The 14,033-nt window shown below is 41.1% G+C and overlaps 1 protein-coding gene across 3 annotated transcripts in view; it reads right to left on the reverse strand.

The window, feature by feature from the left end:
- CEP15 (centrosomal protein 15) overlaps positions 1–5,295 on the reverse strand; it is a 34,871-nt gene extending 29,576 nt beyond the window's left edge. The window contains exons 1-3 of one of the 3 annotated variants that reach the window (XM_080605752.1): positions 3,222–5,295; positions 1,960–2,038; positions 1,131–1,254 (exon numbers count right to left, since the gene is read on the reverse strand). In XM_080605752.1, coding sequence (XP_080461878.1) covers positions 1,131–1,254; positions 1,960–2,012 — 177 coding nt within the window. In that variant the 5' untranslated portion in view covers positions 2,013–2,038; positions 3,222–5,295. The remainder of the gene's footprint in view (positions 1–1,130; positions 1,255–1,959; positions 2,039–3,221) is intronic. The other 2 variants (XM_080605750.1, XM_080605751.1) reach the window with 2 other exon arrangements.
- Between the last annotated feature and the right edge of the window lie 8,738 nt (positions 5,296–14,033).

The following is a 14,033-nucleotide window of genomic DNA, read 5'->3' on the forward strand; positions in this document are numbered from 1 at the left end:
TAGGTGAGAGTACTAAATCAGTCAAACACCAGCTACAGAACAAAGAAATAAGCAACCCATCTCCTTCTACCCAGCCTCCCACTGAAGCACCCACACTTGTCTATACCCACAGAGGAGTTTGATTGCCCCAGCTCAGTCTGCAGCAGTTTCGCAGAGCCCAAGCTGCAACATCCTCCTCATCACACAATTGGTAAGAAGAAATCCCACATTATCTGTTCTGCCTCGTCTGCCACTCCCTAAATATAGCTGCCATTTAAATACAAAGAGGGCTTGCTTCAGACTTGTACCTAGCTGAAACTTGAACGTTTTTAACCTTCACTAGGTTCTGCATGAAGAAACAAAGTCTTTGAGGGTTCAGATAAGTCTTTTTATTTTTTAGAGTAAAACTTATAATTTCGAGAGAGAAAATACACGCAACTCAGATGCCTAAGCTAGGTGCTCCAGAAGAGGTTTCAGCATTCTAGGCCCTGCCATCAAACTCACATCTTTTTAATTGCTAGTTCTCAAACATCCACTGAGTTTACCTAGGAAACAGATCTTACCTAAATATGATAACTGGTATCACCACTGGGAAGTGTATCACAGTATTACTAACAGTATCACCACTAGGAAGAGCCAGAAACACCAAACACTGCTTTTACAGACTTGCAAGTAAGATTCTTGAAATCACTCTACACCTCCTTAAAAAAATAAGATAAAAAATAAAACCAAGAACAACTTCTACTCACACAATCAGTGTGGGTAGAGTTCCTACTCTGGATTAAAAGCATGCTTGGTCGGTCAGCCCCTATCCGCAAACATACCCCCCATCTCTCTGGGATTGGGGTGTATAAAGGGGCTCTGAGTCTTGTCAGACTCAGAGGCTGTCTTAGGCAGACATCTATACAAGCATGTGCTGAATCTTTCCATGTAATTTAAAAAAAATAGCAGCAGCTGCCACCGCGAGGCTCATACAAGAAGAGCATGTAAAACAGGTAGTGGTGTCATCAGATAATAGAGACTTGTCATTTAGTACTTTGGGTCAAGTTCAAGAAAAGGAACTCTAATGGTAACAATGGAGCAAACACTTTCTTTTTTCAGTTCTCTGAGCTACAAAACTATGACATTTCAATTCAGTTGCAGAAACTTACATTTAAAAGTGCTGCATTCCTTTTACGAGCTGCATCAGCTGCTTGAGTTTGCCATGTCTTTTTAGTCTTTTTGTCTCCTAGATAAGTCTCCATCTGCTGTAGCAGCACTGATCTCTGAGACAGTCTACAAAGGAAAACATTTTGCTAAGTGGGTAGAACATTTTGCTCAGGAGCTAGAAAATAACCTTTTTACCTTACCCAGTTTTCTCAAAACTATGGGGCTAATTAAGCCGGCTGTAGGGTGGGTGTGCTGGGGGAGGGAAAAGGTACAGGCAGACACCACCTGCTGTGCTTGCATGAAGCTATAACATTGCAACCAGCAGTCCTCATATGCTAAGGTGCTTAGAAGCACCAAATCTCTCAGAACAGGAAAGACAGGGTGGGTTGGGGTGACTTGATCAGTACTACTCTTGCTCATCGGCAAGTACTAATTGTCATAAGAAAAGCAGATTTTCCTGAATCATTACTGTATTTGCTTCACAGTCTGAATTTACAGGGCAACAAAGAAACAGTTCTGTAACTGAGGCACAGAGTGACAGAATCCAAATAAGAGTTCAATAGCAATAGGAGGTTAAAGAGAGATCTTAAACCGGTACCACCACTGGAATTCAAAAACCTCAATCTCAATACTCCTAACAGCAGTCAAGGATGCTAATTCCAGTAGTTAATGAAGGAAGAGTGCCACCTCCTGGAACACCGACCCCTCGTTAAATACTGCTGTGCTCTCTAAAGGTACGATTTGATGTTCGCGGGATGGCCGGGCAAGACCTCCCAAGACCACAAGGCAAACTGCCGTGAGGCAGGCTATGCCGTTGAGGCCATTACTTACATCTCTTCGTGTCTTCTAGCAAGGTGAACCTCCTGAGCCAAATAGGACGACATTTTCAGTTGTCTGTCCCTGTTTGTCACTGTATTAAAGGAAAATCAAGCGAAATTAGTCTTCCGAAGACTGAACGTGAACATTTACTTTTCAGTAGTAAAGCATTCCAAGTTAACAGTTGCATGCACGATATTTATATAATTTATCAGCTCTGTAAATAAAGTCTGCTTATAAATTTTAATGCTCACTGCAAGACATTGTGGTTTGAATTCACACACTACTAGCGCCCACAACACATTTTAGGAAAATCTTGCTGAATTCTAATACTTTGAGGTAACTCAAATTGGACTTTCAGGTTTCACATTTAACATTAAGCGGTCTCAAGTTTCAGTTGCTTACAACCACACACAAACTACGTGCTTGTGTAATTTGTGTATTACTCTTTACAATACCGATTTCTGGCTTCTGTCATGTCACTCCAAACAGAAAGTTGGAGTTTTAATTAACGTTTATAGCAACTTCTCACAGACTCAGTGCCTTGTTCATAGGGCAATAGGGATAAGTACTGACATACTTAAATAACTGAAGTTACTAAACCAGTTTAATTTTTGAGCACTTGAAAAAAATAGGGAAAACCTCAAGGTCAAATCTTCAGTAAGGTAGATGACCATATAGTAGACGTAGCAGTAATAGTACAGTAGATGACTGAATATAAGGTTAAATTCTTTACAACTTCATGATTTTTGAGGTGTAAAGGAGATCATGTGCCCAGCCCACACACGAGTCAAGAGCCTACAGCACTTTTCAGAGGGCTGGAAGTGTTTTACAGCTTATTAATAATTTCCCCCTCAGAGGCGACTGCATTTCTGTCCTGGAAATAAACCTAAACTAAAGAAAATAGAAGAAACCACCAAATGAAGGGTGGGAGAAATAAAAGATCAATAAATTTGAACACTTAGGGGACTCTGCCCGAGGTTTACACATAGCTTTGGAGCAAGTTATTTACATGAGGACTGCAACTTAAGCATATTCCGCCCTGTGACAATGCCTGCGCCCCCCCCATGGCCCTCTCTCCTCAGGAGCTGCCCGGGGGGGGGGTGAGGGGGGCCCAGAATTGGCGGGAAGGGCGCTGCCTCAGGGGGAGCCGCCCCTACCATTAGGTAGGGGGGAGGATCCCAGAGCCCGCCGGAATGTGCCACTCCGTAAAACCGCGGGAGGGGAAGGCAAGAAACAAGGGAAAATTAGAAAAAAAAGCCCCAAACTTAGGTTACCTTCAGCTTTGGCGGCTTCCAAAAGCGAAGCAACCACCCACCATGGCCTCCGCGACGCCTCGGCCTCCCCCCTCCCGCTGCCATGGAAACGGCCGGAAAGGCGGAGCCGCGCCTCGGCGCTCGGCCCCCCCGCCTTGACTCGGGGATCGGAGGAGTGACAGGGGGCGGGGACCAATCAGGGCCGGCGGGCGGGCTGAGGGGGCGGTTCCGAGCGGTCTCGCGCCACGGCCGTTATTGCTGAGGGGACGCTGAGGGGAGCGGGCGGGAAAGCTGGGTGGTCGTGTGTCGGGTGCTGTGTCCGACGATATTCGCTGTGTGAAACACTCGGCAGCAGTTTCAATAAACTTTATAGACTTAGCAGTCCGAGTATGGCAAGGAAGAGCGAGCCCAAAAGTGGCACTGAGTGGTTGCTTTGGTTTAGCATTGCCTGTTCCTCAGGGCCTACTCATCCCGGCGCTGGGATCTGTAGCGACGTACGCGTGTATTTGAGGCAAATTACTGCTTCACTACACAAGGCGTAACATTAGATTTTTGGCACAGAAAGCATACTGTAAATTACAGCCAGATTCTTGGCATGGGATTTCAATCCTGTGGTGAGAGCTTGCCCTCTGCCTGAGAGCAGGATTTCTTCCACGCCTCAAAGCTCGGAGAATTGCTGAGGCAGACTTGTCCTTTTATTCAAACTTCTGACAAAATTTACTTTCTAAAAAGGCCCAGTTATTCCACTTCTTGTGAAAGTCTTTAAAGAAAACACAAACGAGAAAATTGTAAGCCAAAGTACATTTGAAAGTACATTTTTTTCTTCACTTTCTTCATTGTTGCCTGATACATCTATGCACATTTGAAGGTTCAGGTTATACCTAAAAGTTGCTCTGAAAGAGCTCGTCTTCACTGCCTTCTTTTAAAATATTATCTAATCCTTTTAAAAGATGCCTCATGGCAGGCCTTTCTGACTGCTAATCAGAAGCTTTTTGTTTTGATACTTCAGCTCTTTATCTCTTTTTTTCATTCCCTAATTTTATAATTCTGGAAAAAATTCACATTATTTCACTGTATGACATATAATTAAGTAGAAATTCTTTAATGTACTTGTCAACTTACCCCTGCTTTTTGCAGCAGTCAGGATAAATAGTACTTAAAATCTTCATTTTATTTTTTTACGGTTGTGATTTGAAGACAAGACTTTCCAATAAATGAGACAGGGAAGTGGAGCCTTTCCTCATTTCTAATGGTTTGAAAAACTAATAGTTACAGTTTCACTAAGTTTAATGGAAAGCCTAAATGTTCTGCACGGTCTACGTTGAGCTACACCAGTTGTCCTTAATGGGAGTGATCTTTCTTGTAGCATTAAATGAATTTCAGAAAGAATAGAGACAAACTGAAGTTTGGTTTACGTAAACCATTACATACGCCACTTGTAGACAGTGCAAAGAACATTTTAGTTAAGCTGCAGCTACTATCAGTTGTTCAGCGTTGTGGAAATAGAGGCAGGATGGAAAACGTAATTTCTTAATGACTACTTTATGTGACTGGGGGATGAAACACTCAATAAGTCATCAATAGCTAATGAGCTATAAACTTTGTATTTAGTTTTTCAGTATTAATGTTCTTTTTCCATTAGAAATGCAGCCTAGCCTGTTTTAGTTCCAAACTTGTCAAGAATATAATCTCTAAACTTACTAAAAATATATATATATATGGTAGCAACCATCAGGAATGCCCATAGCAGCCTGTTTTGAATAGGTGGAGCACCAACAGTGAAGGCCATGAGGTCATTGCTGAAATGGGGCTTTGTGGACAGGAGGGACTGACAAAAGGAATATTAAGATATCTTAATATCTTAATGTGCTGGCACCTAACTCTCGCTTGGCAGCAGGCTTATGTAGCAGGGTTAGGCATGAGAGCTTTTCTCCATAGTCTGTGAGTGCCTAAATACGGATTCAGGACTTAATGCTAGTACTGAAATGTGGGCATTGTGACCCTAGGTTTTTAACCCCCGCAATTTGGTTTTGCTCTGAAAAATTGAGGAGAAAGGGCTTTTCTGAGAGAAGTTGGTGAATTGTAACACTAGGTGGCACTTAAACACAGCTAACAGTCTTCAATTTTGCTACACACAAAAACAGTCAAACACATTCTGTTCTAACATGCAGTTAATTATATCCTCAAAATGATGTCTTGGATTGATATTACTAAACAAACATGTATAAAATGTAATTACAGACAAGTGAAATAAATACTGTAGGCTTATAATTGCAAGATATGGGGTTTTTTGCTTGTAATATGCTACACACCTGTGCGTAGTTTATATAGCTAGTATTTTATTTTGTCATTTTTGCTAACATTTAGAAGGGCACAGTTTAGCTTTATGTGCTTTTATTTACTGGTACCAATTTGTGCCATATGTCAGTTTAAAAAAAAAAAAAAGAATGTTTTTATGTATTTGAATTTTAAGACGGGTATTTCTAATGGAAAATAATAAGAAAAGAGTTTTTTATACAAGAACACTTCAAAAACTTTTTAAAAAATGCATACGTGTTAATTTTTTTGTTTCTTTTTTCTTTTTTATTTTCGGATTGCTTTTCTTTCTTTACTTGCTCTTTTCGCAGTACACCTGTATTGCTTTAGTAGCTTTATAGCCATTTGGAGGTCTAAAGTCCATCCGTTCATAAACATTTCTTATGTGATACCTTTGCTAAAATACGCTAGGCCTACGGGACAGTCCAAGAGCCATGAAATCCCATCAGAGTAGCTCGTGGCTGTCACCTTGGGTTCTGGCAGTTTCTCCTATCAACTGGAGAAGTGGGGGACGGTTGGCGGCATTTCGGACAACTGCACAAGCCCTGTGCGAAGCTGTTTGACGTTACCTCAAGCTAAAAAGGTGAAGATGTGCAAGGAAATGTCCGCCCAGTGAAGGAGCAAGCTAATAAGGCATCAAAGCAAAAAAGTGCAAAAATTACCTTGTTCCTCTTCCCCTCACGTTCCGATATTCAGGGAGTTGCTCTCAGCCTGACTGTAGGCAGGGCCCATCCCACTCTGTTCAGGGTTGCAATGAGTTGGCTTCACCGCAGTAGAAAGATCTGAGTTGAGATGACGCTCATAAATGGTTGGGCAACCCAACAGCACGTTCTTGTATTTGCATTTTGTTATTTGGCAGCCGAATACGTGTGTCTGGTGTACGAAAGACTGGTACGTGCATCAAAGTCGCACGCTTGGTTGAAAGAAAATTGCCAATGCGGTGCTGCGTGCTTAGACAAAGCAATGTGAGCACGCTTGTTGGAATCGCCCCCAGACATCACGACACCTATTTCAGGTGATCCAGAACCCGAACAGCAGACCAAGATGTGGTCTGTGCGCCAGATGGATGCACCGCAGCTGCCAGCGATCGACAATTGTGAATGAACTTTCTCAACGTGAAACCGCCAAAAGAACACCATCGGCTTCACATCTGGGAACGTGATCTCCTCACTGCGGGGCTGGAAATGAGCACAGATGCTGCCACGTGCCCAGCAGCTGGTGCGAAAGTAGTTGTCCAAACTATAGACAGTTGAGTCAAGTTCTGAACAAGAGTTGGAAAGGCTGGGGAAGAGGAAGAACCGATAGCTGTAAGAGCACAGAGATGGTGGGACTCCAACCCAACTCCAACAACTGTTCATGTGCTCTTGAAAGCGCAGTGTAAAAGTGCCGATCAAGCCAGGCCTGGCCCTGTCCAATGCCAAAGAAAAAAAAACAATGGTTGTAGGAGAAGGGCATAAGGAACAGAATATTTTCTTTATACTTCAAGTAGCGATAAAAACCTGGTAAATAGGATGGACCTAATAATCAGCATTCAACTGAAAATTAGTTTATTTATTTATTTGTTTGCTTTTGAGAAAAATCCTTTAGGTTCTGGAAGTGTCTTTCCAGTAGTAGTTGATGCGAAATATAAGTTGATGCGAAATACAACCTAGCTTAGACAATACATGAGAGTTTACTGACGTACCCATTCAGTATTGTCAAAGGGATACGATCCATGCCCCGACAGGTGCTTTCCATCTGTAGTTTCTATGGCATAGCTACTTCTTTTTGAAGATTTCCAGAAAATGGTTTGGCCCTTGAGTAGTAACATTAAGACTTCTGTTTAAAAAAAAAAAAAAAAAAAGAGAAATCTACAGACCTCGACTGACTTTAACAGATGTACAGGTAGTAGAATGTTTTACATGTAATTATAACAACTATTTATAGTAATTAGCTTGAATTTAATTGCTTCTCAGCATGCTAAGATAGTAAATTACAGCTTTATTTCAAACAACTCCTGTGTTCTGTTTTTCTTAAACTGAACACAGGAAACCCAATAAAAACAAACACGTGGAGAATCACCATTCTCGGTTCCTGTCCCAGTATGTCAAACAGGGATGCTTCGCTTTGATCTTACACGCGGCACTTCCCTCATCCATGTAGAGGATCCAAGCTTGCTTCCCTCGGCACTGAAAACGTTCTCCTTCTAAGAGCAACGGGAGACCACAGCGAGATTACCCTGGAACAAGCCAGCGCCTGCTAACTTTCATGTGCATCCGGTCTTGGGCAGGCGCTGCTGGCTCTTCCAGTCGTTGTCCAACCGCTTTGGGCTGAGCGGACTCTTTAAAATCGTGTCCGCCCGTGCTCTGGGACTTCCCCAGACACCAGCATTCATCCGTTTGCACTGGGTATGCAAGTCAGCATATAGCTTTCATCCAGTGCAAGTAACGTTGTTGCCATCTGGGCTAACATAAAAGTTGTCGTGTTCTGTAATGATGGTACATCTACGGAAGCAAAAAATACTCTGAATTTTAATATATGCATTTATATGACTGTCAAGATGCTTGATATTAATAGCTTGACTTTACTGTAAGCAGAGGTAGAAGAAATAACACCACCTTCACAGTGCTGGCACAATTTCCCTACGAGCTGAATTCTCAGCCAGTAGTTTCTGTCTCTGCTTTTTTGCCATACAAACCTGAGCAGGAATGTTCTATTTTTTATTTCAGTTTAGGTTTTGAATGCTTTTATGATGAGTTTCCTCAATCCCTGAGAGAAATTAGAGAGGCAACAATGCTACTCTTATTGCATAACGCCAACATTTACTGACAATAAAAATAACAGAACTTGCACAAAAAAAAAACAGTTTCTATAAAACCCTTTTACTAGGTTGTTGTTATGAAAGTTGAATTTCTCATTTTTTACAAAAAAAAAAATCCCTCTTTTTAAAGAAAGGTCACTCAATCTTTTTGGAAAGATTTAATAAATGACTTTTCCCCCTCTTACTAAATTTAGTCTTTTGTTGAATTGTTTCAGTTCCTATTAAACCTTCACAAAAATGTACTTTCTATTATGTTTCTTCTAATAGGTTTCCCAGCCTTATAACTATAATAAATTTGTCAGTCTAGCTCCAGTGAACACTGGACTCCTAAATCCTACCACAACAGATTATAAATATAACCATTTCTAAACCCTTTCAAGAAGTTTTACCCTTTCTTTCAACTCGTTTTATGTACTCAGCAATTCAGTGAAAATAACCTTTCGGAGTCATTCTTTAAACTCTTTTTGTGGTGATAGCGCAGTGTACTCATTTGATCAGTCAGTCAGAAAACCCGAGTTCTGCTCCCACCTCTGCCACTGCGGATTCAGCCTGAACCAACACACTTAAAGTCAATGTTTCTTTAAGTGTTCATTTAGAGGAAATGACCAACTTGACCCATATAGGGCCTGATTTCCAGAGTAGCTGAGTGCTCAGAACTGCAATTTAAATCATTAGGATTGGTGCCCTTAGCACTGATAAAAAAACATGCTTAAAGACATCGTGTTAGGTAACCAGAAAGGAAGACTCTCAAAAGGAGCTTTTACAACAGATATGCAAATGTACTTTGTTTGACTAATCTCTTTCCTCTATTTTGCTTCTATGACTATTATTATTGTTATTATTTTTTTTAGGAGAGAAGGAATTGCTTCTTTAGCAAATAAAATACTCTTTTGATAAACAGTTCTCTTCAGGATGTGTTTTAAAGTTTGCATTAATGAAAACAAACTATAACAAAGCCTTTAGAACATTAATAACCACACTAAAAGGAGAAATGCAAGCAGGGTGATCATATAAATTTAAGAAAAGCAGACAGAATCTAAATATCTCGAGCTCTGTGTCATAAAATGAATCAACTCAGCTTTATAACTCTGTATAAAGAATAAACAGCAATGCATCATATTTGCTTTGTATGAATGAATGGGAAGTAGAGAGAGGCAAGGCTTACTGAAGTAGTATTAAAGCTTAATTAATGAAAACTTCCTGGGGACACAAATAATCTTCATCAGTCCTGAATTACAGCATAAACTCTATCCTTCAATTTAAACTCCCGTGTCAGGTCTACCCATAATCATAAAATGGAGGAAAAGATGAACTTCTTCACCCGTCTTTCCTCTTGAGAGAATTACTTAGCTGAGCTCCTCCAGGCCTGGTAGGGTTCACTCTACTCGTTTGAACAGCTGTAAGTGTTATGCTGTGTTTCCAGTCACCTGAGTTCAAGAAAAATGAATTCAAACTAGAGAGGGATACAAAAAGATTTAGGATGATCAAGGTAGTGGAGCAAACTTGCTTTGTGAGCCGAGATTTATCAAAACAAGATCAGGAGAAGTATCTGATTGTTTTCTATTCATACACGAGTAGTTGTTCACATCAGAGAAAAATGAGTTTTTTAAGCAAAAAGATAGAGCTAGCAGAAGAACAAATGGATGTAATTAATAAATCTCAACAGAGAAGTCTGAGGAAGGAACCTAAGCATCCGACAAGCGAACTTCGACAATGGCCTACTAGTAAGAGTGGAAGGGGAGGGCGGGCAAGAAAACGGATCCATTTTATCACGGACCTCGATCGGTTTGTGACCAGGAGTCTGCGACGTGGCTTTCTGTGTGACTTGGTGCCATCAAAGGGAAGTCAAACTTGCAGAGCCCGTCCTTTTGCAGCAGCCGTGTCCTGCTGAGCAGCGCTGGTGAAACTTCAGAATAACACCACAATGTCAATAAGTAATAAGCTGCTAGTTGTGTCTGAGAGAGGAAAATGTGGAAGCTACAGTTCCAAGTCACCTGCTGCTCTGTGCCTCTAGCTGTGAGAAGTATTGCCGGGGGAAGATGGGCAATAAACATTGTAATGCACAACCTCTGCAGTCTGCTTTCATTTGCCTGCCAAGCCAGCCTGCTTGCTGCTGACACCAAGGCTACGTAGGTGTGTAGAGTATTGCCGCGCTATTCAGCAGTTGGAAGGAGAATTTTTTAAAAAAAAAATAAATCTCTGTGTTGTGAAGCTCTTTCTGTCAGCATAGGCTTCCTAATGTAAACTTCTCTGTGCTGTGATCTCAATACGAGTTTTGTACTACAAAGTCCTACATGACGTTGTTTGTAGTTGGCTGTTTGTCTGAACCCATTTTGTAGCCTAAGGCACAGAAAGGCAGGTGAATTTAAATTCGAGCTTTCAAGTTGGTTTTCAAATGCTGTCAGTTTAAAATATTAAAATAACGGCAAGTTCTAACAACGTTCTCAAATTTTCTTGCCCAATTGGGTATCTTTGTCTTTGCTGAACAGAGCTCTATTTGTGATCAGAGTTACGGACAGCATGGTAGAGTCCAGGTGTTGAAATAACTGGCTAAAAATGTCAGTGCTGCCATTGACATGAAAAGGGTCAACGCTTGGATTTCTGCCATTTATGGTTCAGCTTAGCAGTACTGTAGTAGAGGAGATTTTCTTCGGAAAGATGAAGCAGTAAGCTCAGTAAGAAATATGAGAAAAGAAATACAGTCTAAGGAATGAGAAAATGACTTTCCTTAGAGAGTATCATTTATTTTCTTCATTAAGCCACATCACAGAAGATTATCAGTTGACGGCTGGGTTGTCAGTTACTGAAAATGGACATGACTCTAGCAAAAGCTGTGAAGTTGCATCAATTTATATAATCTTTTTTTAAAGAAAATGTTGGTATAATTAAATGAGGTTTACGCAGTCATGTTCTGTGTGTGTAGGTACCTGCACACATTCATGCACACCTTTCTTTAATATCTCTTTCATCAGTAGTTGTTGACATTGACCGATTGCAGCTAAGTTTGACACCAAGACTGCTATCCTCAAAGGCAGCACAGTCCTAAAAGTTTCGTGAAAATGGATGGCTATGCAGAGAGGAAGAAAGGCTATAAAGAGAGCTTACCACTTAATAGATGTCAGAAGCTCCATGTAGGTTATTTTTTCCTCCAACTCAAATCCATAGGAAAGCAGGTTCTATTATTCATAGAGCTGCTTATTTAATTAAAATTTTATTGTATTTAGAGCAACCAAAATGAAACGAGTTTATATAGGCAATCAAGCGATCTGTTGCTAAAATATGGGCTCTCGTATAAATCAAGCAGTTAGGGAGATGCCCTAAATTTCCTCTCTGGAAATGGCTCTCCATAATTGGCTAATCTCTCAAAATAATTTGTGGTACCTTCTTACATGTTGTGCCAACTGGAATAATCAAACAGGGCTGATTAAAATTATGCTTCCCCAGTTCTATTTAAAATGTGCAGTTCATAACTTTTATATACTTTGAATTGGCTTTGGCTGTTCTAGACTCTTAGAAGGGACTGTTGTCCCTGCACTAGAGGAAGCACAGTCGAGCGATGAAAACATCTCGGTCTCTGTTCATGTGTGAGAGGCTGTGGGTTTTAATTGTAGAAAGTATCGTGGAAGTGTTGGGATCCATGGCCCGAATCCCACAGGGCATGCACAAAATTGCAAGGTGCATCACGACAAGGTGCTGAAGGTACCTCCCAAAAACATAATCCTGAATGTAATGTGCTTGTTCATTGAATAATATATATATATTAATATATATAACATATATATAACATATATATATATAACATATATATATATATATATATATAACATATATAACATACATATATATAAATAACGTGATCTGGTTAACAATGTAATCCTTGCAGTAGAGGATCATTTTCAATGTAATCCAATTATTTTGTATCAAGCCCTCCTGGACAGTAGTGGAGTCATTTTGGGGGCACATCTCGCACTGCAGATACAGCATAGCGTTAGGTGTAACATTCATTTAAAATAAGAGGTCAAATGAATGAAATAAACCGTAGGAATTAATTCAGTAAGGGAACTGAGTATTTTTAATAAATAAAGACCCAGCTAATTTCACTTGGAACAGTAACTTTGGAGTCATACAGGCCAGGAGCTCTTCCATCTCCGAGTCTTTCTGAAGATGCACAATGAGGAAGACCCACAGTGACACAGCAAAGACAACTTCTAAAGGACTTCAGCTCACCTCCATTGCTGTTGGCTCATCACCCAAAGGCTCTTTTCTGTGTGGCCGAAGCCAGTGGGGTTGGGAGAGGAGAAGAGTGTGCACACCAAACTTCGTGTTTATTCCTCAGCTTAAACTCGTTGGTGTTAATGTCTGAGGCTAAGGTAAAGAGCATCATACATAAACAAATAGCAAACCTGTCTCTTTATTATGCTTCCGCACACTGTCTCTGGCAATGCGCACGGGTCCACAGCTAAGGTCCCAGGATACCACTACAGCCGAGTAATTGCTGTTCATCATAAACATCTTTGTCAGAAGACTGGAAGAGATATGCCTAAAATTGCTCAGGGAAAAAAAAAAAAAAAAGAAAAAAAAAAGGCAGTAATGCCAAAAGCCAAGAGATTAGTGATACGGTAACAGTAAAATCTTGGCTCTGCTAAAGTCAAAATGAACTTTGCCAGTAGCTTCGGAGAAGTCCAGGTTTTTTGCCTTGAGAACCTGCCCAGAGCAGCTGCTCTGGCTGGGTGTCCTGAGAGAGCCTCCTGCCTGCAGGGCTCCGAGGGAAGGTGTGTTGTCCTGAATTCAGAAAGCTGGATTTAACAAGCATGTGCGCCCCGCGAATGCCTGTGCCGCTCTATGTGAACAATCTAATCTTCCCAGCTTTGCTATTAATTGTCACAAAGTCAGGTATTGCAGCTGAGCACTCACAGTTGTCAGCGCTTGCGTCGCACCCTTTGAGGGAGAACTGGCAAGAAAACGTTACAGTACAGAGGATTTTGTAAAAAAAAAATAAATAAATAAGGTTGGCTTGCTATTTAGAGAGCGCTGGGAAGGGACTGTTGTGAAAAATGAAAGATTTGAGCATAAGCCATTTTTTTCCCTAAGCTTTCTATCAGGAAAAGAACCACGACCGTTCCTTCTTTGGCAAGGTCTCTGGCCAGTTTGCAGCGAGTGCCTCTACCTGGAGGTTTAATACTTTACGTTGTGGCCATTGCAGTGAAATAAAGCCGCTGAGAGCTTGGCTGACATGGATGTGAAATGCTGGTGTCCTGTAGAGGGGAAGCTGTGTGCTCACCACGTGGGCAATGCAGTGCACGGCTTCTTGCTCCTAGGAGGAAGCGGGGCCCCCAGGGCACACCAGCACGTGATAAAATCTGAACGAGGACGGCGTAATGAACCTGGGATTAGCTGCATGGAGAAACTTCTTAGTGCCGGAGTGCTGCCTGTTTGTGCTGTAATCTGTCGCACGCCATCCTACAACCTTATAATGAGGTTAGCTCATAAATCATTAATAGATAACGTAAGCTCCTAACAGATAAGGAAAACAAGGGTCGCAAGCTCATCAGCAGATAACGCTATGCTGCGGTAATAAGCAACCTGCTGAACCCTGTAATCGCCTGCAACAATTGAGACCTATTTGTGAAAGTATCTATTAATTCTTATTAACTGTTACAAAAGGAAATGTGACAGGAACGGGCATATAATGGGAGATCGCTTTTTTAGTGCTGTGG

The sequence above is a fragment of the Anser brachyrhynchus genome, assembly GCF_964034855.1.
Source record: "Anser brachyrhynchus genome assembly, chromosome: 10".
In the NCBI taxonomy this organism is placed as follows: domain Eukaryota; kingdom Metazoa; phylum Chordata; class Aves; order Anseriformes; family Anatidae; genus Anser; species Anser brachyrhynchus.